Source organism: Balaenoptera acutorostrata, chromosome 5 (genome assembly GCF_949987535.1).
Source record: "Balaenoptera acutorostrata chromosome 5, mBalAcu1.1, whole genome shotgun sequence".
Classification (NCBI taxonomy): domain Eukaryota; kingdom Metazoa; phylum Chordata; class Mammalia; order Artiodactyla; family Balaenopteridae; genus Balaenoptera; species Balaenoptera acutorostrata.
Genome location: NC_080068.1, coordinates 105,473,830 through 105,500,736, shown reverse-complemented (window position 1 = coordinate 105,500,736; position 26,907 = coordinate 105,473,830). Strand labels below are relative to the sequence as shown.

Genomic DNA, 26,907 nt, shown 5'->3' with positions numbered 1-26,907 from the left:
GAGACTGTATGTTAAGGAAGCTACCACTAACGTACGTGACCTTGGCTAATGAATCAGCAGCCTGAGCCTTACTAGTTTCCTTGACTCTTCTGTTGGGATGACATTTGTCACAATAACCTGATCAGGCAAGTATTTAATCAGATAATGGCATTTTCAACCCCTGGCCATTTATAAAGTGCTGTTCCAAAGTAATCGTCAGCTTCTCTGTGTCATCCACTGAGACTAGTTAGAAAAGCCAACTTTTCTTCCCAAGTTGACTAGCCTCCATTCCAGTTAATCCTCCCTACTTAATAACCATGTTTTCAAATATCGTCTCTAACATGCAATCAATCACTTATAAAGTGCAGGAAGAACAATGTTATTAACTTCAACAACAACTGTGATTCACAGGTTTCCCTGGGGCCTCATCACTGGGCCTCATTATGAAAGGCCAGAGTTTCTCTTTCTCAGGAAGCCTGTGTGAGTCATCACCCCAGACAACACATGCCTGACCCCCAAGCCGGGACCCAGCAAGGGACTCCTAGCTCCTTACCTGGCAATGGCAAGAGGAATCTCTTGAGGACTTTGGTTTTGTGACAGGTGAGATAATTCAGGCTTCATCTGGTGATGAGGAACTGTGTAAAGGCGTCACAGAATTTGGGCAGGTTGCAAAAGGAAAATGATTGGGGACCATTAGACGTCTATCGGAACTGCTATAATTTCATCCAAGTAATCTCTGATTATTAAGAGTAAGCTGTTCGTGGTTAGTGGAACCTGTAACCCACGTGTTCTGCAATAACCCTGGCTCCTGAGACTGGCTTCTCCCTGAGGCTATACAAATTGCTTTGAATGTTGACTATTCAATAATACTATAAAAAAATATTAAATCCGGAACTCATCCTTGAACTTGCCAAAATATGGAATATGTCATTGGAAGTTATTTGGTATTGGAAGGGCTTGAAGTGGAAGTGGACCGAGGTTGAATTCTCCATTCAAATGAAAACTTACATAGAAACATAAACAAAAATGTTAAACTTAAGAACTATTCCGAGATTAACCAAGATGGCGGAGTAGAAGGACGTGCTCTCACTCCCTCTTGCGAGAGCACCAGAATCACAACTGGCTGCTGGACAATCATTGACAGGAAGACCCTGGACTTCACCAAGGAGGACACCCCACGTCCAAGGACAGAGGAGAAGCCACAGTGAGACGGTAGGAGGGGCGCAATCAGAGTAAAATCAAATCCCATAACTGCTGGGTGGGTGACTCACAGACTGGCGAACACTTATACCACAGAAGTCCACCCACTGGAGTGAAGGTTCTGAGCCCCACCTCAGGCTTCCCAACCTGGGGGTCCGGCAAAGGGAGGAGGAATTCCTAGAGAATCAGACTTTGAAGTCTAGTGGGAATTGATTGCAGGACTGTGACAGGACTGGGGGAAACAGAGACCCCACTCTTGGAGGGCACACACAAAGTAATGTGTGCATCGGGACCCAGGGGAAGGAGCAGTGACCCTGGGGGAGACTGAACCAGACGTACCTGCTGGTGTTGGGGGGTCTCCTGCAGAGGCGAGTGGTGGCTCTGTTTCACCGTGGGGATAAGGACACTGGCAGCAGAGGTCCTGGGAAGTTCTCCTTGGCGTGAGCCCTCCCAGAGTCTGCCATTAACCCCACCAAAGAGCACGGGTAGGCTCCAGTGTTGGGTTGCCTCAGGCAAAACAACCAACAGGGAGGGAACCCAGCCCCACCCATCAACAGTCAAGTGGATTAAGGTTTTACTGGGCTCTGATCGCCACAGCAACAGGGAGGGAACCCAGCCCCACCCATCAACAGTCAAGTGGATTAAGGTTTTACTGAGCTCTGACCGCCACAGCAACAGTCAGCTCTACCCACCACCAGAGCCTCCCATCAAGCCTCTTAGATAGCCTCAACCACCAGAGGGCAGACAACAGAAGCAAGAAAAACTACAATCCTGCAGCCTGTGGACCAAAAACCACAGTTACAGAAAGACAGAGAAGATGAAAAGGCAGAGGGCTATGTACCAGATGAAGGAACAAGAAAAAACCCCAGAAAAACAACTAAATGAAGTGGAGATAGGCAACCTTCCAGAAAAAGAATTCAGAATAATGATAGTGAAGATGATCCAGGACCTCGGAATAAGAATGGAGGCAAAGATTGAGAAGATGCAAGAAATGATTAACAAAGACCTAGAAGAATTAAAGAACAAACAAACAGAGATGACCAATACAATAACTGAAATGAAAACTACACTAGAAGGAATCAATAGCAGAATAACTGAGGCAGAAGAACGGATAAGTGACCTGGAAGACAGAATGGTGGAATTCACTGCTGCGGAACAGACTAAAGAAAAAAGAATAAAAAGAAATGAAGACAGCCTAAGAGACCTCTGGGACAACATTAAACGCAACAACATTCGCATTATAGGGGTCCCAGAAGGAGAAGAGAGAGAGAAAGGACCAGAGAAAATATTTGAAGAGATTATAATCGAAAACTTCCCTAACATGGGAAAGGAAATAGCCACCCAAGTCCAGGAAGCGCAGAGAGTCCCATACAGAATAAACCCAAGGAGAAACACGCCGAGACACATAGTAATCAAAGTGGCAAAAATTAAAGACAAAGAAAAATTATTGAAAGCAGCAAGGGAAAAACGACAAATAACATACAAGGGAACCCCCATAAGGTTAACAGCTGATTTCTCAGCAGAAACTCTGCAAGCCAGAAGGGAGTGGCATGAAATACTTAAAGTGATGAAAGGGAAGAACCTACAACCAAGATTACTCTACCCAGCAAGGATCTCATTTAGATTTGATGGAGAAATCAAAAGCTTTACAGACAAGCAAAAGCTAAGAGAATTCAGCACCACCAAACCAGCTCTACAACAAATGCTAAAGGAACTTCTCTAAGTGGGAAACACAAGAGAAGAAAAGGACCTACAAAAACAAACCCAAAACAATTAAGAAAATGGTCATAGGAACATACATATCGATAATTACCTTAAACGTGAATGGATTAAATGCCCCAACCAAAAGACATAGACTGGCTGAATGGATACAAAAACAAGACCCATATATATGCTGTCTACAAGAGACCCACTTCAGACCTAGGGACACATACAGACTGAAAGTGAGGGGATGGAAAAAGATATTCCATGCAAATGGAAATCAAAAGAAAGCTGGAGTAGCTATACTCATATCAGATAAAATAGACTTTAAAATAAAGAATGTTACAAGAGACAAGGAAGGACACTACATAATGATCCAGGGATCAATCCAAGAAGAAGATATAACAATTATAAATATATATGCACCCAACATAGGAGCACCTCAATACATAAGGCAACTGCTAACAGCTATAAAAGAGGAAATCGACAGTAACACAATAATAGTGGGGGACTTTAACACCTCACTTACACCAATGGACAGATCATCCAAAATGAAAATAAATAAGGAAACAGAAGCTTTAAATGACACAATAGACCAGATAGATTTAATTGATATATATAGGACATTCCATCCAAAAACGGCAGATTACACGTTCTTCTCAAGTGCACACGGAACATTCTCCAGGATAGATCACATCTTGGGTCACAAATCAAGCCTCAGTAAATTTAAGAAAATTGAAATCATATCAAGCATCTTTTCTGACCACAACGCTATGAGATTAGAAATGAATTACAGGGAAAAAAACGTAAAAAAGACAAACACATGGAGGCTAAACAATACGTTACTAAATAACCAAGAGATCACTGAAGAAATCAAACAGGAAATAAAAAAATACCTAGAGACAAATGACAATGAAAACACGACGACCCAAAACCTATGGGATGCAGCAAAAGCGGTTCTAAGAGGGAAGTTTATAGCTATACAAGCCTACCTAAAGAAACAAGAAAAATCTCAAGTAAACAATCTAACTTTACACCTAAAGAAACTAGAGAAAGAAGAACAAACAAAACCCAAAGTTAGCAGAAGGAAAGAAATCATAAAGATCAGAGCAGAAATAAATGAAATAGAAACAAAGAAAACAATAGCAAAGATCAATAAAACTAAAAGTTGGTTCTTTGAGAAGATAAACAAAATTGATAAGCCATTAGCCAGACTCATCAAGAAAAAGAGGGAGAGGACTCAAATCAATAAAATCAGAAATGAAAAAGGAGAAGTTACAACAGACACCGCAGAAATACAAAACATCCTAAGAGACTACTACAAGCAACTTTATGCCAATAAAATGGACAACCTGGAAGAAATGGACAAATTCTTAGAAAGGTATAACCTTCCAAGACTGAACCAGGAAGAAACAGAAAATATCAACAGACCAATCACAAGTAATGAAATTGAAACTGTGATTAAAAATCTTCCAACAAACAAAACTCCAGGACCAGATGGCTTCACAGGTGAATTCTATCAAACATTTAGAGAAGAGCTAACACCCATCCTTCTCAAACTCTTCCAAAAAATTGCAGAGGAAGGAACTCTCCCAAACTCATTCTATGAGGCCACCATCACCCTGATACCAAAACCAGACAAAGACACTACAAAAAAAGAAAATTACAGACCAATATCACTGATGAATATAGATGCAAAAATCCTCAACAAAATACTAGCAAACAGAATCCAACAACACATTAAAAGGATCATACACCACGATCAAGTGGGATTTATCCCAGGGATGCAAGGATTCTTCAATATACGCAAATCAATCAATGTGATACACCATATTAACAAATTGAAGAATAAAAACCATATGATCATCTCAATAGATGCAGAAAAAGCTTTTGACAAAATTCAACACCCATTTCTGATAAAAACTCTCCAGAAAGTGGGCATAGAGGGAACCTACCTCAACATAATAAAGGCCATATATGACAAACCCACAGCAAACATCATTCTCAATGGTGAAAAACTGAAAGCATTTCCTCTAAGATCAGGAACGAGACAAGGATGTCCACTCTCACCACTATTATTCAACATAGTTCTGGAAGTCCTAGCCACGGCAATCAGAGAAGAAAAAGAAATAAAAGGAATACAAATTGGAAAAGAAGAAGTAAAACTGTCACTGTTTGCGGATGACATGATACTATACATAGAGAATCCTAAAACTGTCACCAGAAAACTGCTAGAGCTAATTAATGAATATGGTAAAGTTGCAGGTTACAAAATTAATGCACAGAAATCTCTTGCATTCCTATACACTAATGATGAAAAATCTGAAAGAGAAATTATGGAAACACTCCCATTTACCATTGCAACAAAAAGAATAAAATACCTAGGAATAAACCTACCTAGGGAGACAAAAGACCTGTATGCAGAAAACTATAAGACACTGATGAAAGAAATTAAAGATGATACCAACAGATGGAGAGATATACCATGTTCTTGGATTGGAAGAATCAACATTGTGAAAATGAGTATACTACCCAAAGCAATCTACAGATTCAATGCAATCCCTATCAAATTACCAAGGGCATTTTTTACGGAGCTAGAACAAATCATCTTAAAATTTGTATGGAGACACAAAAGACCCCGAATAGCCAAAGCAGTCTTGAGGCAAAAAAATGGAGCTGGAGGAATCAGACTCCCTGACTTCAGACTATACTACAAAGCTACAGTAATCAAGACAATATGGTACTGGCACAAAAACAGAAACATAGATCAATGGAACAAGATAGAAAGCCCAGAGATTAACCCACGCACCTATGGTCAACTAATCTATGACAAAGGAGGCAAAGATATACAATGGAGAAAAGACAGTCTCTTCAATAAGTGGTGCTGGGAAAACTGGACAGCCACATGTAAAAGAATGAAATTAGAATACTCCCTAACACCATACACAAAAATAAACTCAAAATGGATTAGAGACCTAAATATAAGACTGGACACTATAAAACTCTTAGAGGAAAACATAGGAAGAACACTCTTTGACATAAATCACAGCAAGATCTTTTTCGATCCACCTCCTAGAGTAATGGAAATAAAAACAAAAATAAACAAGTGGGACCTAATGAAACTTCAAAGCTTTTGCACAGCAAAGGAAACCATAAACAAGACGAAAAGACAACCCTCAGAATGGGAGAAAATATTTGCAAATGAATCAACGGACAAAGGATTAATCTCCAAAATATATAAACAGCTCATTCAGCTCAATATCAAAGAAACAAACACCCCAATCCAAAAATGGGCAGAAGACCTAAATAGACATTTCTCCAAAGAAGACATACAGACGGCCACGAAGCACATGAAAAGATGCTCAACATCACTAATTATTAGAGAAATGCAAATCAAAACTACAATGAGGTATCACCTCACTCCTGTTAGAATGGGCATCATCAGAAAATCTACAAACAACAAATGCTGGAGAGGGTGTGGAGAAAAGGGAACCCTCTTGCACTGTTGGTGGGAATGTAAATTGATACAGCCACTATGGAGAACAATATGGAGGTTCCTTAAAAAACTAAAAATAGAATTACCATATGACCCAGCAATCCCACTACTGGGCATATACCCAGAGAAAACCGTAATTCAAAAAGACACGTGCACCCGAATGTTCATTGCAGCACTATTTACAATAGCCAGGTCATGGAAGCAACCTAAATGCCCATCAACAGACGAATGGATAAAGAAGCTGTGGTACATATATACGATGGAATATTATTCAGCCATAAAAAGGAACGAAATTGAGTCATTTGTTGAGAAGTGGATGGATCTAGAGACTGTCATACAGAGTGAAGTAAGTCAGAAAGAGAAAAACAAATATCGTATGTTAATGCATGTATGTGGAACGTAGAAAAATGGTACAGATGAGCCAGTTTGCAGGGCAGAAGTTGAGACACAGATGTAGAGAATGGACATATGGACACCAAGGGGGGAAAACTGCGATGAGGTGGGGATGGTGATGTGCTGAATTGGGCGATTGGGATTGACATGTATACACTGATGTGTATAAAACTGATGCCTAATAAGAACCTGCAGTATAAAAAAACAAACAAAACAACTAATACTAAACTTTCATTGGGTTATCTGTATGGAAATATGTTAATATAAATGTTTCAGACATTACATGAAATTTCTAAAAATCTTATATTTGTATTTGTATGGAAATATGTATGGAAATATGTTAATATAAATGTTTCAGACAGTACATGAAATTTCTAAAAATCTTATATTTGTATTTGTATGGAAATATGTATGGAAATATGTTAATATAAATGTTTCAGACATTACAGGAAACTTCTAAAAATCTTATATTTGTATTTGTATGGAAATATGTATGGAAATATGTTAATATAAATGTTTCAGACATTACATGAAATTTCTAAAAATCTTATATTTGTATTTGTATGGAAATATGTATGGAAATATGTTAATATAAATGTTTCAGACATTACCTGAAATTTCTAAAAATCTTATATTTGTATTTGTATGGAAATATGTATGGAAATATGTTAATATAAATGTTTCAGACATTACAGGAAACGTCTAAAAATCTTATATGTTCTGGTATAATGTTATAAGTAATAATCCTAGTTATTACTTTAAAATGTATATCTCAGAAATAACTAATTTTCTTGTCAACTGCATTATTATGAACTTTCATCAAATCTTTAACCATGGTCATTTTTAAGTCTTTTGTCATTTACAGACAGTTCTGGGTGTACTCTGATGATTTTGCAAATATGTTCCTATAAAAGAGTTTCATCTTCAAGAAATTCATGGAAAAGACTCTGACAAGTACAGGTTTCTGGTAACTGACTGTACTGCAGAACTGAATGAATAAGCATTTTCAGAACTCTAATGAAAAACTGATGAACTCATAAAAGTGCTAACAAAAGATCAAGATGAAAAAAAAGAAATTAATTACATGGGACTGAGTGAACTGATGAGGATGAGTATAATTTTTGTGACTTTCTGTCTGAATTAAAAAAAAAAAATCCCACAAGGACTCAGAGGAAAAGAATATACAAATCAATTTTCACTGCAAAGTAAAGGAGCTGTTACAGTGGAGGATTACTGGACTGAATGTCAATGTTATGACATAGTATAAGTGTGTTTCATGTTTGGTAATTGCAATCATTGTTGCTTTTGTTGTGGTCATCCATGTACAATGCTTGGTGTCAGTCTATCTATCTCTTGTAAAAATAAAATACAGTGTGTGTGTGTGGAAAAAAAAAAAAAAAAGCAAACAATCCAGTTAAAAAATGGGTGGAAGACCTAAATAGACATTTCACCAAGGAAGACATACAGATGGCCAAGAGGCACATGAAAAGATGCTCAACATCATTAATCATCAGAGAAATGCAAATCAAAACTACAATGAGGCATCACCTCACACCAGTCAAAATGGACGTTATCAAAAAAATCTAGAAGCAATAAATGCTGGATTGGGTGTGGAGAAAAGGGAACCCTCTTGCACTGTTGGTGGGAACTGTAAATTGATACAACCACTATGGAAAACAGTATGGAGGTTCCTTAAAAATCTAAAATAGAACTACCATATGACCCAGCAAACCCACTACTGGGCACATACCCAGAGAAAACCATAATTCAAAAAGAGACATGTACCCCAACGTTCACTGCAGCACTATTTACAACAGCCAGGACATGGAACCAACCTAAATACCCATCGACAGATGAATGGATAAAGAAGATGTGGCACACATATACAATGGAATATTACTCAGCCATAAAAAGAAACAAAATTGAGTTATTTGTAGTGAGGTGAATGGACCTAGAGTCTGTCATACAGAGTGAAGTAAGTCAGAAAGAGAAAAACAAATACCGTCTGCTAACACGTATATATGGAATCTAAAAAAAAAATGGTACTGATGAACCTAGTTGCAGGGCAGGAATAAAGATGTAGACATAGAGAATGGACTTGAGGACACAGGGTGGGAGGGGGAAGCTGGGGCAAAGTGAAAGTAACATCAACATATATACACTACCGAATATAAAATAGTTAGCTAGTGGGAAGCAGCAGCATAGCACAGGGAGATCAGCTTGGTGCTTTGCGATGACCTAGAGGGGTGGGATAGGGAGGATGGGAGGGAGGCTCAAGAGGGAGGGGATATGGGGACATATGTATGCATATGGCTGATTCACCCTGTTGTACAACAGAAACTAACATAGTATTGTGAAACAATTATACTCCAATAAAGATCTATTAAAAAAAATAACTGATGTTGCAAAAACTGGACAGCCACATGCAAGAAAACTAAACTAAACCACTATCCCACACCATGCACAAAAATCAACTCAAAATGGATAAAAGTCTTGAATGTAAGACCTGAAACTAAAATTCCTAGAAGAAAACATAGGCCGTACACACTTAGACTTGAGTCTTAAGAATATGTTTCTAGATATGTTTCCTCAGGTAAGAGAAACAAAAGCAAAAAGAAACAAATGGGACTACAGCAAACTAAAATGCTCCTGTACAGCAAAGGAAACCATCAACAAAGTGAAAGGACAGGGCTTCCCTGGTGGCGCAGTGGTTGAGAATCTGCCTGCTAATGCAGGAGACACGGGTTCGAGCCCTGGTCTGGGAAGATCCCACATGCCACGGAGCAGTTGGGCCCGTGAGCCACAGCTGCTGAGCCTGCGCGTCTGGAGCCTGTGCCCCGCAACGGGAGGGGCTGCGATAGTGAAAGGCCCGTGCACCGCGATGAAGAGCGGTCCCCGCACCGCGATGAAGAGTGGCCCCCACTTGCCGCAACTAGAGAAAGCCCTCGCACGAACCGAAGACCCAGCACAGCCAAAAATGTATAAATGAATAAATAAATAAATAAAATAAATTTAAAAAAAAAAAAAAAAAAAAAGTGAAAGGACAACCTACCAAACAGGAGAGGATATCTGCAAATGATATATCTGATAAGAGGTTAATATCTAAAATATGTGAAGAACTCATACAACTCAACAACAACAACAAAAAAAACTCCAAACAACTGGATTAAAAAATGGGCAGAGGACCAGAATAGACATTTTCCAAAGAAGACAAACAGATGGCCAACAAGCACCTGAAAAGATGTTCAACATCACTAATTATCAGGGAAAATCACATCAAAACTGCAATGTGATATCACCTTGTGTCTGTTAGAATGGCATTATCAAAAAGGCAAGAAATAACAAGTGTTGGCAAAGATGGAGAAAAAAGAGAACCCTAGTACACTGTTGGTGGGCATGTAAATTGGTGCAGTCACTATGTAAAATGGTACAGAGATTCCTCAAAAAATTAAGAGTGGAACTACCATACAGTCCAGCTATTCCACTTCTGAGTATTTATTCGAAGAATATGAAAACACTAATTCAAAGATTTATGCACCCCTATGCTCACAGCAGCATTATTTACAATAGCCAAGATATGGAAACAACCTAAGTGCCCATCAACAGATGAATGGATAAAGAGGATGTGGTATATATACATATATACATACATCTATACAATGTAACCTCGCCATCTGCAACATGGATGGAACTTGGGGTATTATGCTAAGTGAAATAAGTCAGATGGAGAAAGACAAATACTGTATGATATCAGTCATATGTGCAATATGAAAAAACCAACAAACAAGTAAACAAAAAAATAAATAAATGAACAAGCCCAACCAAATAAAAAGAAACACATAGATACAGAAAACAGAGTGGTGGTTACCAGAGCATAAGGGGTGGGGAGGCGGGAAAAATAAGTAAAGGGGATCAACTGTATGGTGACACATGGAAACTAGATTTTTGGTGGTGAACACACTATAGGGTATACAGAAGCAGAAATATAATGTTGTACATGTGAAGCATATACTGTCATAAAGCAATGTTACCTCTATAAAAAAATTATGAATTAAAAAATAAAAGGTAGGTCAGAAATACACAATACATTGCAACCACTTTTGTTTTGCACAATGTTCTCGCTCAGAGCAATTAAAAATAGGAAAAACTGAATTTTATTTTACCTTCAAAAAAAAAAAAAAAAAGAACTATTCCGAGCAATGTAGGGTAGGGGGATGCCTGATGCTGGCCCAGGCACACCTGAATTCTCCTGTCTCTCCTGTGATAGGGCAGGAGAGTTCCCAGGATTCTATTATAGACCAGCGGTTTCCACCTGGTTCCCGCCGAACATGCGTTTTCTCAGTTGTTCCCCTTTGATCTTCAAGTTTTGAAAAGTTTTGACAACCACAGGAACTGGACTTATTCAGTAATTACATATGTCATTGGTGTCACCACTTTTTATTTCCTTTTCATCCTGGATAGATTTTAACTAGCCATCGAGAATTACCAAGGGCACATAATAATACTATGATAGGGAATCCCGTAAAACACTCTTCCAGTTGCAGTGGTAAGTAGTAAAGTTAAGGAAGCATAAACACTGACATGTCTTAATTTTGGCTGTTACTCTGTGCTGTGTCCAAGGTTGATCACAAACTCGACACCTTTGACTGAAGGGCTGTCATTACTTGAAAAGTGATTGGAGTCAGTGACTGGTCCGCTAGTCATACATCCCATAAAATCATTTCAGGTCATCAACAGCCACCTCTGTGAGCTGATCAATGTCACATTGCTGGGTTGATAATCACTGAAGCCTGAGGCAACAACTCCTCAACATTTCAGTAGGATGCTGAGCTTTATTGTGGAAAAGGGCATAGTTTCCTTTAGATTTTAAAATTATTTAGAATTGCCAAGAGACCCTCACTCCTCCATCAGAAACCCTTGGGAATCCACAAACCTAGGTTAGGTGCCGCTCCAGTCTAACTTCCTCAATGTAAAAAGAGCAGACTTGAGACTCACAGAGTCAGTGCAATTTGGCCAAAACACACAGTGAGCTGGTGGTGAGCCTCTGAAATCTTAGCCCAATGTTGCTTTGTCAAAGTAGGCTGCCTGTGTTAACTCTTTGGGCTACAGCTCAGGTCCTTCGGCTCTGGACATAACTCATCATTCTAAGTGAATGGTGAACAGTATCCCAAAGGTGGGCATGAAGGTATCACCAGACTAGCATCCTGCCATCTAGCAAGTGTTGGATTGCATGCTTCCACAACAGTGACACCCGCAGTGTGCACACGTGTGTATGCGTGCATGCATGAGGGCTTATGTGTGTATGCACGGGTGACATCAAAGATGGAGAGACCAAGAGCTTCTCTGGAGCAGCAGGCCAGCAATGTCTTTCCCAAGTGGCAGGGGGTGACAGTGCCTCCTTGTCAGTAACCTGTAGCTGAAGAAAGACCTCTACCCCACCCCCAATTTAAATCACCCTGTTCAGACCACAGGACTCCTGAATAGACTCTGAGGTCCTGGATCCATCTGGATCACATCATCATGCACCCACATACGTGTCCATACATCCCAGGCCCTGAAACAAGTAATCCTTTAAAAAAATGACTAATGCTATTAACCTGGAAATAGGACTTAACCTAATGATATTAGGATAAGAAAACAAATATAAATAGTTCACCTTTCTCTGTTCCAAGGACCTGTATTGAATTAAAAAAACAAACAAACATTGAGTTACTCTTAGTGGTAGAGAATTTTACATTATACTATGTGTGTTTTTAGAGCAGTTGGTTAATAGAGTTTGGGCAACATTTTTGTTAGGACAGATTTTTAAAAATCTACGAATAATCCTCCAAAAGACTAAGCAAAAATAAAAATTTTATACTCTTTGTGTGATGTAACAGGCAAATATACAGTCTGCTGATAGGACTATAGATTGCTTTGACTCTTGGAAACCAATTTAACCATAGCCATTAAGAGCCTTAGAAATACTCTTATTCTTATCCCCAAAATTCCATTGATGAGTTTCTTTTTCTTAGACAACAACCTGAAATCTGGATCAAGTTCCATGTACAAAGATGTGCAGTACATCATTACTTATAATATTGAAACACTGGAAACAATCTACATAAGCCTCTAAGTGAGAATTATTAAGTAATTTTTGGTGCTATACTCACTATTAGAATGTTAGAAATGCATTGCAAGTGTTTACATAGAGTATGGAATAAGATTACACTGTAAGTATATCTCAAAGTTACATAAATTGTTCAGGATTAAAAACTGGGCTTATGACATATTTAGAAGCAGGTATGTGTGTGTTTGTAGAAAAAAGGATTTGAAGAGATATGATAAAATATTATATTAATAGAGGTTGTGTTTAAGTGATGAAAGCCATGGTTAATTTTCTTTATACCTGCTTTGGAATTTTTATTTTTAAAAATTAGCATGAAAATATTCACAGTATTCTTGTTAAATGTAGCCATTTCTCTTCTCAAACATTTTCATTCTCTTTTTTTCCTTAATAGTAGTAGAATCCTTGATCATTCTTCATTATGAAAGCCTATGTGCTTATGGGGCTTGTATTCTTTTTTTTTTTTTTTTTTTAAATTTATTTATTTATGGCTGTGTTGGGTCTTCGTTTCTGTGCAAGGGCTTTCTCTAGTTGTGGCAAGTGCGGGCCACTCTTCATCACGGTGCGCGGGCCTCTCACTATCGCGGCCTCTCTTGTTGCGGAGCACAGGCTCCAGACGCGCAGGCTCAGCAATTGTGGCTCACGGGCCTAGTCACTCCGCAGCATGTGGGATCTTCCCAGACCAGGGCTTGAACCCGCGTCACCTGCATTGGCAGGCAGATTGTCAACCACTGCGCCACCAGGGAAGCCCCGGGACTTGTATTCTTGAGTCCTATTATATTCTTGAAGAATCAAAATGCCTTGCAAGAAGTATAGTATTTGCTGAAGTATTTACTTAACTGCAAATAATTTTCTGAAGTCCATTTCATGCATTGCATCAGCTGAGAAAGTCCACAGGTATCAATCATTCGGACTAAAGCTTCTTAACTTGGGGGATGCAAGAGGTCCTTGGATGGTCTAGTGGGGTCCATGAACCTTCTGAAATTAAAAGCTAATTTTTTTTCCTCTATAAATATGTGCATTTTTTTTTCTGGGGTGAGGAAGGTTTATTATACCTTTCATCAAATTTTCAAAGGGGTCTGAGGTCCATGAAAAGTTAAAGCCAGTGGTTTGCAGATGAGGTCCAAAGAGGTGGTGTCATTTGCTCAGATTCTCAGAGTTATCTTGTGGCTGAGCTGACCCTGGAGCCCAGGTCTCCTGACTCACTTTGGCCTCGTAGACAAGAATCATTTATCAATAAATAGCTTAGAGAGGCATTGTACACCTTGTCTAAGGCTAACCAACAGACAAGCCCTTTTGTTTCAAAGAACTTGGCATCCCCTAGTTTTCTGGAAAGAGGACATACATTTCATCATGGACAGTAAATAAAGGCAAAACTATAGGCTATGTAAAAAGTGTAATGAATGAATCCATTTTTATGGGTGGTTTGAAAGTTTCCTCACTGAGTCTTCCTCAGGACTTTGAACCTGGCAGTTCAAAGTGCTCAATCATTTGCAGCTGTGGTTCTCAGGCTTGTCAAAGGAGGGGAGAAAGCCTTGTTGTAAAAATAGCCTGGAAGCCATCTGTCTGGGGGAGCACTTTTTTTTATTGAATTGAGACCCAGCCAATTTTTTGCTTGAGGGCTCTGAATTTAAAATCAAATGCAATTAGAAAAATGGAGTGAAATCTCTCTAGTTTCCCTACTTTAATTTTTTTTTTTTGGTTAGAAAATTAGTATATTCAAGTTAAATAGTAATGCCTTCTTTATTATTTCCCACCTTCCCTCCCTCTCATCCTTTCCTCCCTTCCTTATTTCCTTTTTCCCCCCACTATTTCACCTCAGGGGTGCCTCTGTATTTTCTAGGGCAAAGTCATGGGCATGGGGGTTAGATCGGGACTCTGGGCTTTCTAGGGTGGCTCCGTCTGCCCGCTGTGGGAACCCTGGCAATTCTTGTCACCTCTCTGAAGCTTCTTTTTCTCTTAGGGTTTTCTTTTTTCTTTCTTTCTTTTTTTTTTTGAGAATTAAAGGAGACAATAAGTTTCTACTTTTTGAAAACTATAAAGCGCTATGTGAATTTGAATTGGGGCAGGTGGCACATTATTTCTGCTGGAATGAATTCTGGTCCCCAAGATATAATTTGAGCAAGCACTTAACACTCACACAAGCATGGCATGTGCCCTATGAGATGGGCTTTTGAAATAGAGAAATGACCTTGACTCTCAGCCCAAACAAACAATGAGGAAGTGTCTTGGCAAAAGATAAGGAGGAAGAACGTGTTTTTCCACTAGGCCTTGTTGTTCTTTAGATAATATCCACTTCTAGCAGAAGGCCAACCAAAGTTGCAAGAAAAACAAAGAGTCCTGCATGATCCCTGCTGTTTAAGACTGACTTCCCCATTTCCTTCTTGCTTGTTTGTGATTGGTGGGGCTATTGTACTTTTAGACTGACCAGTGAGTTATGGATATAGGTCATCTTGAGTAGCCGCCACTCGGGACACATAAACCAACCCACAGGAAGAAAGAGGTGGAGTTCCTCTAGATGTGTGGGTTCCCCCAGCAGCAGAGGACCACCCCAAATTTCTCCTTCCTGGTGGCACTTGGGAAGTCCAGCAACTCCCAGAAGAGGGTAAGCTGAGTGAAGTCTTGAACAGCACCTTTCATTTAGCAGTCACGTGTTATCCTCTTTGACATGATTGTCTTGTGGATTAGAGGTCATAAGTATCTTGTTTGACAGACAAGCTAGAAATGTGACTCAATTTTAACATTCTCATAACACCAGAAAGAGAGAGAGAGAGAGAGAGAGAGGGAAAGAAAGAAAGAAAGAAAGAAAGAAAGAAAGAAAAAAAGAGAGAAGGAAAGAAAGAAAAAAAGAGGGAAGGAGGGAGGAAGGGAGGAAGGAAGGAAAGAAGAAAGGAAGGAAGAGAGAGAGAAAGAACAAAAGAAAGAGAGGAAGAAAGGAAGAAAGAAAAAAGGGAGAAAGTAGAACCGAGCAGGAGCCTGTGGGGCTCCTGGGCACAGAAGCCTTTCTGTGTCCCCTGTTCCTTGTTTGTAGGGAACAGACTCCAGACTCCATGACCTTCTCTGAGTCCCAAAGGGCAGATTCAAACAGTTGCTAATCAGGGAAGGGAGGGGATACCCAAGACAAGGGAGGAGCAGCCAAGAAACAATAGTGCAGCCTTGGGGCAGGGTCCTGGTTCCGCCTCAAGGGATATGCATAGCAATATCTTTGAGCTCTTCTGCAGAGCTAAAATCCCCAACAAATGGAAGATGTTAACTACTTGATGAAGCATTCTTCATTCCAGAGAGAAGGTCACAGCTTGATAACCTCGAAAACCACAGAAACATATCAGGAGACCACCTGAGGCCCGGATAAAGGAACTCAGGCCCTGCCCATACCCTGATCCTCATCAGCAACCCTGACTTTGAACTATTGCTATAAGAGTTCCTCATCTGGGGCTTCCCTGGTGGCGCAGTGGTTCAGAGTCTGCCTGCCAATGCAGGGATCACAGGTTCGAGCCCTGGTCTGGGAAGATCCCACATGCCGCGGAGCAACTGGGCCCGTGAGCCACAATTACTGAGCCTACGCGTCTGGAGCCTGTGCTCCGCAACAAGAGAGGCCGCGATAGTGAGAGGCCCGCGCACCACGATGAAGAGTGGCCCCCGCTTGCCATAACTAGAAGAAAGCCCTCGTACAGAAATGAAGACCCAACACAGCCATAAATAAATAAAATAAATTAAAAAACAAACAAACAAACAAAAAAACCCAAAAAAACTCCTCATCAAATCCTCCCGGGTTGGGACACACAGTTTTTAAGGGCAGGAGCCCACTGTGTCCCCCTTTGCCTGGCAAAGCAATAAAGCTATTCTTTTCTACTTTACCCAAAACACTGTCTCCGAGATTCAATTTGGCACTGGTTCACAGAGTCTGCGTTTTCAACACCAAAAGAAAGAAGGAGAGAAACAAAGAGATCAACCTTTACGTTCTAGATGATGTAAGAGCAAAGGTCAAATACTAAGATAAGAACCAAATCCCTTAGGAGGCCAGTGGGAGTGAAGTGAGGACCTACCATCTGCTTAAGGAACTTCTCTGGGGGCTTAAGAAAGTGAACATCTAAGAGGGCTCTAAGATAGTTCCATCTTACCTGACTTTCATGCCATTTATTGGGCCTCTACTGCTCACCTGGTCATTTACATGCTGACTCTGATGGACTGACTTTGTCACAACAGCTTTGCCAAGTTGAGGATGCCCACCTCTATTTTTTGATTGGGAAAACAGAACAGAATGGGGTGGTTGGTTGGGGGCAGGAGGATTTGCCCAAGTTCACAAAGTAGTTGGTGGCAGAGTGGGAATCTAACTCAGGCCTGTGCAACTCTGTATCTCATATTCCTTCTACTTTGCAGTCCTGTCTCTCTTGTGAAGAACAAATAGCAAAGTATTACACAATTTCCAACATTTATTTCTGAAATGCTAGAGGCTGGAAGCCCTCGGTAGAAACCTGATGCCCTCCATGGGTCATGGGCATGCTCTTCTCATCACTGTACCAATAAACACGGAATATGGTGGCAAAATAGGAATTTGATTTAAAATCTTGAGCTTACTTGGTTTTGCTTTAGTTTTATCACCTTTAAAATAGGGATATTAATACATATTGAGCATTTCTATTATGATAATTAAGTATCTTGCCAATCACAGACACTTTGCACAAAAATTCCCTTCTTTGTTTCCTAGGACACAATGGCTACTTACCTCACTTAAGTTCTTTAAGCTTATCTGTCTGCAAGGAAAAGAAATATGGTGTTACATAAAATATAGTTCATAATGATCAAGAAAAAATCATTCTGAGTCCTTAAAAACTCTTTGATTACATTTTCATTGCCAAATTAATAGCCCATAGTCCAGTGTGATATTTAACACTGTTCTATAAAATTAAAGCCAGTTTATTTTTCTCATAATTTTCGAAGCAGAAGAAGAAGTTATGAGCCAATATAAAAGGTGGTGACAGAAAGGACATGAATAAACTTGCTTCTCACTTTAGGAGAATTTAAATAACATCATCATTTCTCCTGACATTTGGTTTTCCATGTCAAGTTTCATTAGCACAGAAGGACCCGCTATTTTTACCTTCATTTTAAAGCTCTTCATTTTTTGCTTTGAGGGAGTATAAAGGGTTTTAAATGTGAAGTTGTGGTACAGCTGGACCCCAGGAAGGCATGCATGAGAGAAAGGATGCTGATAATTAAAGGAGATCTGAGACAGGAAAAACACGAAACTGCATGATAGGGAAAGAATTCAACATGGCATTTGATAAAGTGGACATCAGACCATTGGAGGGGTCTCAGAAGAAACTCCAAGCCCTTCATTTATATTGACAATTGAGTCAATTAGCCTCACTAAACCTCATTTTTCTCATCTACAAAGTGGCACAAGGATATTCATCTTAGAGGGTTATTGTGAGGATTGCTAGAGATAGAAAGGAAAATGTTGGGCGTCCAGTGGGCACTATTGTTAGAATGTGGGCAAAGCCAGATGAGGAGGTTATGAAGGGAGTTGGGTGGGTGACGTGCACATCCGTCTACCGAGGTCAGTCTGTGAAAAGACTGGAACTGAAGAGATGTCAGGAGATTAAGGCTGTGACACCAATCCTAGCTGAAGGCTGTTGATCTAGAGTTATAAAGGTCTGTCTGTAACAGGTAAGATGATCCCAGCAGCACACAGCACTCAGATGCTATACCCTGGTCTCAGATCTCCAAGCAAGAAGCAAGTGTAGTGAGGTCCCACGTTCTTTAACCTGTTTCATCAGTCCATCTGAGATAACACATCTTCACCCTGCCTCCTCCTTTTAATGGGGCAAGTGGAAGATAAAGAGGAACAATTAGAAGTAATAAAGTAGAACAGACATTCATAATATTAATTCTTTTGGGGTTAAATTGAGGCTAATCTCAGTGTTTTTAATGTTTAAGAAATTCTGGCATCTTAGGAATACTGGTAGATTGGCCATGTGGCTTCAATTTAAAAGGGGTGATTGATTTTAGACTTGTGATTTTAAGTTAATAAGAGTCAAGCTACGTTCAACTCTATTTGCAAACCGTTCGAACTGTTTAAGAGAACTTGAATTTTGCTATATTTATATATTAACTTTATTAGATTTATAAAAATGAAATGTTAAAGTTTTGCTTGTTAGGGTTGAAACCTGCCCTGTCAGCATTAGAGTACTTAAAAAATCAATTACATTTAGTGAATAAAGGTATTTCAAATGTTTAAGGAGATTTAACTGAGTTCCTAAATGTCTTATGTCTTAACCTACGTAATGTAACAAGCAGAGTGATTGTCTCTCTGTTTAGATAAAAGCACTCCACTTGTGAATCAAGCAATATACTTTATAGATGGAAATTTGAGGCTTCAGGAAAGTTCGCCTTTGGAATTCGTAACTTTAAGAAGTTGGATTTTTAAGTGAGAACCCAAGTAATTTTAAGAAGTCCATTCTGTGCACAACAACCATCCTTGAGCGTTGAAATGCCTGTGGTGACAAGACCCCCACAAGCTGGTTGCTCCCCTCACATGTAAAACGGAGGCCTTGGGCTTTAGGGGGTCTCTTCAATAAAATTTATGAAGACAGGGAGACCTGCACAAAGTGACAGAATGGTGGAGCACGGTGGACTCTGGCCTCCTTCCCCAGCCCCACCCTTCTTCTCTGAGAGCTCCTTTCCACTCATAAGTCTCCCCATGATCGGCTGCTGGAGATGGCCAGTAAATAAAACATGGTCATTGATTACATAGAATAAGTTTTCCACATCCTTTCTTGCGCAAAGTAGGTGCTCAGTGTGCATTTGAGGATAATGCCTTTCACTCTAAAAATAGCCCTTCCTGAGCCTCTCTTAGTTTTTGGCTTAGTTTCAAATGAATTGGATTTGAGTCCTGGCTCTGTCATCTCTGAGTGCCATCTCACTCAATAAGTGAAATTTCCTCTCTGAAGCTTCATTTTCCCACCTGTAAAATGGGTAAATGCAGACAGAAATGAAGAGGACTGATTAAGGTTCTCATGAAATAATGTATGTGAAAGCTATTTGGAAAAAATAACACCTTACATCTGCAGAACACTTTTAACAGTCACACCCTCTTTTAACTTAAACTTTTTATTCTGACATAATTGTAGGTCTCATGCAGTGGTAGGAAATAATACAGAGACATCCCATGTGCCCTTAACCCAGTTTCCCGCAAAGGCAACATCTTGCAAAACTATGATGATAATAAAGTTTACACTTTAAAATCAATAGTTTCCATTCATGAATGTGAATTTGTATATCTTCTTTGTAATCCATACTTTCTCTCTTTTTATGGTTTCTTGATATGTATAAGGATTTTTTCCACCACCCAAATCATCAAAATATGCATTTTTGCCACTAAAGTTGCTTGAACTGATGCAGTGTCAGCATTACTAATTGAAAAGGTAAAACCATAGTTAGGCAAATGAGTGTTTTGTTGGTAAAATATCACACACTTTATTTAAATTTTGGCTGAACCCCGCACCTCAGGCCACTGAATTTGCTGAAGTTTAAAGGAAATTTCATGGCTCGATGACCAGTCTGCAGTTCTGTGTCCTCATCCGAAAATTAAGGATTGTAGCATTGCTTTTTGCACAGCGCTGAGGACTCTAAAGTGGGCCATGTGTAGCTAGACCTACAGCAAATGATGATTGCTCTCATGATTTCTCAGGGTGAGTTTTATTTGGTGCATAGACCATGGTATTCAAATTACAATGGATACATAGTTGGAAACTTTTTTTTTCTTCTTTCTAATTATGTCAAGGAGAGAGTTTCCATGTGGCGGTTACTATATCCTAAACATCACTCTAACTTTACTTTTCTTCCCTTTTAACAGAGAAAACCTCCCCCAAGCTGAAAGTTTTGCTCTGAAATTATGTTGTGGTTATTTATGGTGATGATATGTTTCCCTTTTAAATACATCTATTTAAGTAAAAAAAAAAAAAAAAACCTGAGCAAAATATATAAAGTACATCATAATAATGACCCATAAGTGGTTGAGAATATCTAACCAACATTCCCCAAACGTCAATGTTCTCTCCTAGTTTCAAGTTGTCAATGAATGTTCTAAATGGTGTTTTCCTTAACTGAAGTGCTTCAATTCAGCAATTGTTTTGTGAAGCCAAGACTTAGCTATAAAATAGAGAAGGGCAGAGCTGGCAGAGACCAATGGGGGCTGAAACACAATAGTGGGGACCACCACTGTCACCCACGGTGAGCACGGCCAATTGTAAGGCTGCAGCTGTCTACACTGATGCAGTTGATCCCTGGACGTAAATCACAGCCTCCCAGGGAGGGCGATTCATAGCAGGGGCCTAGGCAGCAGCTGTTAGGAAGGCAGTGGGCACTATTCTTCCTGCGTTGGCCAAAGAAGCTCAGATCTCCAATCTTCCTTCTGTTTTCATGGAAAGTGAAACTTACAGCAGCCTCACATGGTCATTCACATGTGGTCATTAGTAATGGCCATCTGACTACCTAGATGGGCCCAAGTAAAAATGAATTGAAACGTCTCTTAAAGCAAAGCTCTCGGTTTCTTCGTTGGCAAATATTTTCTCCCATTCTGTGGGTTGTCTTTTTATTTTGTTTATGGTTTCCTTTGTTGTGCAAAAGCTTTTAAGTTTAATTAGATCCCATTTAAAAAATTTTTGTTTCTATTTTCATTACTCTAGCAGGTGGATTAATCTCCAACATATACAAACAACTCATGCAGCTCAATAACAAAAAAAACAAACAACCCAATCAAAAAAATGGGTGGAAGATCTAAACAGACATTTCTCCAAAGAAGACATACACATGGCCAAAAGGCACATGAAAAGATGCTCAATATCTCTAATTAGTAGAGAAATGCAAATCAAAACTACAATGACGTATCACCTCACACCAGTCAGAATGGCATCATGAAAATATGTACAAACAATAAATGCTGTAGACGGTGTGGAGAAAAAAGAACCCTTCTACACTGTTGGTGGGAATGTAAATTGGTACACCTACTATGTAGAACAGTAAGGAGGTTCCTTATAAACACTAAAAAAAGAGCTACCATATGACCCAGCAACCCCACTCCTGGGCATATTCCCAGAGAAAATCATAATTTGAAAAGATACATGCACCCCAATGTTCATTGCAGCACTATTTACAATAGCCAGGACATGGAAACAACCTAAACGTCCACTGACAGAGGAATGGATAGAGATGATGTGGTACATATATACAATGGAATATCACTCAGCCATTAAAAAGAACGAATTAATGCCAATGGAAGAAACATGGATGGGTCTAGAGATGGTCATACTGAGTGAAGTAAGTCAGACAGAGAAAGACAAATATCATATGATATTGCTTATATGTGGAATCTAAAAAAACATGGTACAAATGAACTTACTTACAAAACAAAAATAGAGTCACAGATGTAGAAAACAATCTTATGGTTACCAGGGGGAAGAGGGGGAAGAGGGATAAATTAGGAGCTTGGGATTGACATATATACACTACTGTATATAAAATATATAACTAATAAGGACCTATTGTATAGCACAGGGAACTCTACTCAATACTCTGTAATGATCTATATGGGAAAAGAATCTAAAAAAAGAGTGGATATAGGTATATGTATAACTGATTCACTTTGCTGTACAGCACAAACCAACACAACATTGTAAATCAATTATATGCCAATAAAAATTAAAAAATAAAATAAAATAGAATAAAGCAAAGCTCTCTTAGTCCTTGTGGCATTCCCAGTGTCTTGCCCTGGCCTTTGCATCTTTTTGCCCTCTCAACAGTCATATACCAACCCTATAACTTTGACCAAGTCACCTAACTTCTCTGAATCTTAATGATATTTTGTGCCCAGTGGGTAGGGAAGTGATTTTTACCAGGTTCTTATTATATGCCTCTACTGGGCTGGGCACTTTGGCCTTTCCAAGCCTTAGAAAATCATACTTTATTGGGCTGCAGAAAGGATTCAGTGAGATGAAATATAACTATCCTCTGGTGAAGAGACCCAGCACAGCTCTCATCACATCTAAGAATGATTAAACACTGTCAACTACAACTAGAGACACCGCAAAGTTACAAAACACGAAAGTCTAAAGATTCCAACACCACTGACGTGGCTGATAATAGGCTGGTGTGATCCACAGAGCAGAGGGGCCCATCTGGAGATCAGGAGGGTATTATTTTAGACACTAGAAGCTTGGACACAGACAGGTAAGGCCTGAGCACCTTCGAAGCTTGAGTGGCAGAAATATCCCTAGAATCTGGGTCCCTCCGAGTTCCTAGCCCTGGCTGTACATCAGATTCAACTGGGGAGCTTTGAAAAATAGTAATGCCCTATAGTAATGCTCTGAATTAAAACAGATCCTGGAGAACAGTACTTTTTAAAAAGTTTACCTAATTATTTAATGTAAAGCCAGGATGAGAAACATCGCCCTAGAATCTATAGCTTCTATTTCAAGACAAAATAGGGTTATGGGTGCCTAATTCTGTCGGGTACAGATGGGAGATGCTGTTTAAATGTTTTTCTTTCTTCTTTCCTGTGCTGTGACAGATATTATCCTAGTACTTTAGAAAAATCACATACCTCCTCACCACAATTCTATCTCATGGGGATGGTTATTTTCTTTTTACCAATAAGGAAAGCAGGACTCAGAACTGTTTAAGAGCTTCCTGAAGTTTTACAGCCAGAAGTGGCTCAACAGGGATCCAAACCCTGTCCTGCTGGGTTCCCACATCCTATTCTTTCCAATGTAAAGAAACAGAAAGAAAATAAAAATCCTCTCTTCTCCACACTAAACCACATCATCATCTTTGATATTTATTCATCCTATTTTCTATCTCCTTCTCTGAGTTTGGGCCAGTTCTTGTCATATTAGACGACTTGGTCAGGAGTTTTAAGGACAATGCATTTCGCATTTCCAATTCTGATGACGTTCTATTACTGTTGTTGTTTCCAAGACTCTCATTCTTTGAAAACAGAAATCAAAAGAGAGCAAATCTGGTGACTCTTGGGCTGGCTCAGACCCTCTGGAAACTGCCCCGCGCGGTTCTAGGACATATGCATACTGCAATGAGTTAGCCCCTCCTTTTGGGGTCAAAGGGACAGACTTCTTTCCAAGTATATTATAAGCGGTGGCAAAGGCACCAATAGAAAATGGCTCAAGGTAGTAACTGTAACACATGTTGGTAATAAATATGTGCTAGGCAGGTACTGATAAGCACTTGATAGAAATCATCTTATTTAATTCTCACATTAGCCCAGGAGGTAGGCAGTAGGCATTATTCTTAACCTCACTCTACTGCTGAGAAAAGCCTTGGGCTTAGAGAAGCGAGTCATTTGCCCTGAGGCAGAGTTTCCCAACCTCTACCCCACTGACCTTTTGGGTCTCATTACTCTCTGTTCTGGGGGAGTTCCGCACACTGCAGGATGTTTGGCGGCATTCCTGGCCTCTACCCACTAGATGCGTCCCCAGCACCCAAGCTGTCACAACAAAATGTCTCCAGACACTACGAACTCCCCTGGGAGCAAAGACATTCCCCCCCAGTTAAGAACCACTGCCCTTCCTCTGCCAGTTTATAAGAAGGAGAATCTACGTTTCGAGACGAGATGGGGACAGAGGAGAGAGGAAATTGCGCGAGGAAGATCAGGAGTGGTTTCTGCATGGAAGATGTATGTTTGTGTGGGCTTGTAAAGGCCAGAAAGGGAAGAGGCATTTGCCAGAAAACTAAGGGGGAAATGGCATTTTTGGCTCTTTTACGTTCCGCCGTCAGAACCAGCGATGAAAGGGTTTTCCACAGAAGTGCACAATGTGCCTGATATTTGGAATTTCTGTATGCACGAGCAATGCTCACTGACGAAATAGTGCCCTGCACCTCACCGGCTGATCCAAGCTTGCAGTCAGAAAGCATCACTCACTCTGTGCAGCAACACGAGGGAAATGCCAGTCTCTGTTCTGACTTCTAAAATAAGGTAATTTTGGAAATCTAAACTCTCTCGGGGGAAAAAAAAGAGGTCCTTTCGTGTTTGTGACATTTTGTGATCAGAGCTGGCTGCTCGGCTGCCCGGTGCCCCATACGTTTGGGAGCGGGGCTCTGGCATCAGCACTTAATACCAGAGGGTTGGATTTTCCATACTTATTTGTCAAAAAAGGCAATCATGTTATTGACAAATGGGTTTTCACGTGCGTAGTTATACTTCTCCAGCCTGGGAGATGGGAAGCTGGGGGCCGATATTGGTCCTCAAAGAGTCTGAACCCCCTTTCAGTTCCGGCAATGATAACATTTTCTTTAATAACTAATTCACATCGTAAGTGAACCGTTCTTCCAGTAACTGATTTTATTACAAAGAAGGTGTATTTTTCATGAAGGAGTCAAACTGCAGGTTTCTGAGATGCTTTCCCTCAAGGTATGGGATGGCTCTTCCCACCGCTTTGGGGAGCCCATTTAGAGGGGTGACTGGATTGGTTATTGATGTCGCCTTCCCCCTGCCCACCCGTCCCCTGGTCATCTCACCACCAGCAACAGCAAGCTTCTCACCTGGACCCTCCCTGGACTTTGGGAAAGGTGTACCTCTGCGGGAAGAGTGGCCTGCTGTTCGCCGGCTCAGGGGGCAGGGGCTGGTACTTCTTTGGAAGAGTGATGGGCGGCCTGTGTGAAGAGTCACAGTGGGGACCTGAGAAGGTTTGTTGCACAGATGGCTCCTGAGACCTGGAATTCACACAGTCCTGCCCGCTGTGCCCCCAGCTTTGGGCTGGAAACATCAGTTTTTTTTTGGGGGGGTGGCAGCTCTCTAAAGGGAGCTTCGAATGTCAGAATACTCATTCTTCTCACCAGCCTAAATCTCTCTCCCTGCAACTTGCCCTTTGGTCTGGTTCTATCTTTTAGAGTGTTATGTAATTTTCTATAGGGTGTCATAGCTTTATCAATCTGCCATCTGTTGAAGTTTTGGGAGGCCTGGAGTAAAAATATGATTACAGCTTTTCCTTTGCCCCAGACTAGAAGACATGAGCTTTTGAATCTCCCCAAAGAAATAGGACAATGATCCAAAGTCAATGGATGCCTCACTCACACCCATTTATTCACCCATGCCCTCACTCATTCACAAAGTGTATCGGGCACTGTTGGTAGATGCTGGAGATGCAGAAAGGAAAAAGACACAGTCCTTGGCTCAAGATGCTTCCCTCTGGGAGGGCATAGAGAGAAGTGGTGAGAAGATGACCAGCCAGGGAAATAAGTGCTGTGATGGAGGTCCTCACGGGCCCAAGCAGAACAACAGAGTGACTGACTCAGAGCCTAAGAAATCAAGTCTGTTGCTTTTGCCTCCATATATATAAGTATAATAATATTTGCATTTGTATATGTATTATATATATAAATATATATACAGTTATATGATTATATACTTATATACTGTAGGTCCCTTGAAGGCATTTCCCAGTGCCAGGGCTCTCTGGCAGATTTCTGTACTAAAAGGAAGGAGAGATTTCTGTACTAAACAAAGGGAAAGAAACAGGAAGCAGGGAAGCAAGGCATTCATTAAAGATCGATAAGTGGAGGTATATTGAATAGATGACTGTGAATGAATGAATGATTAAGTGGATGAATGGGGCTTATTTAATCTTGTTCATTGACCAACTCATTAGTTTTCAGTGTCAGATGTTTGTGTTTCTCTTTCTCAAATTATAGAACTAATCATTTAAGTATATAGCAAAACAAAATTCTATTTTCAGTGTCTTACCGAGGAGGTGGTAAAGGAGTCTGCAAAAGGAAAGAGAAGCAGAAATTAAAGTTCTGGTTCTTTGAGCAGAGCTAAATGGTTAATGATTTTTTGGTTCACAAGTAGAAATGACAAATCCCAACCAAACTTCTAGGATATATATTTCAAGTGCCACATAAGCTTTCACATTGTCCATATTCCTATGCTTCTAAAACAGAGGGTGGGTAACAAATGCATTTTAATGCTTTTTCTTACCTTGTTTCCCTTCGTGGGTTTGTCTCCTAAAACATAAGAAGG

At 40.0% G+C, this 26,907-nt stretch overlaps 1 protein-coding gene across 1 annotated transcript in view; it reads right to left on the bottom strand.

Moving 5' to 3' along the window:
* Positions 1-26,907, bottom strand: part of CLNK (cytokine dependent hematopoietic cell linker) — a 118,613-nt gene that overhangs the window by 33,446 nt on the left and 58,260 nt on the right. Inside the window, exons 8-13 of the mRNA XM_057546318.1 lie at positions 26,866-26,891; positions 26,632-26,651; positions 25,431-25,541; positions 17,602-17,629; positions 12,426-12,444; positions 533-614 (exon numbers count right to left, since the gene is read on the bottom strand). Of these exons, the coding sequence (XP_057402301.1) occupies positions 533-614; positions 12,426-12,444; positions 17,602-17,629; positions 25,431-25,541; positions 26,632-26,651; positions 26,866-26,891 (286 nt within the window). The remainder of the gene's footprint in view (positions 1-532; positions 615-12,425; positions 12,445-17,601; positions 17,630-25,430; positions 25,542-26,631; positions 26,652-26,865; positions 26,892-26,907) is intronic.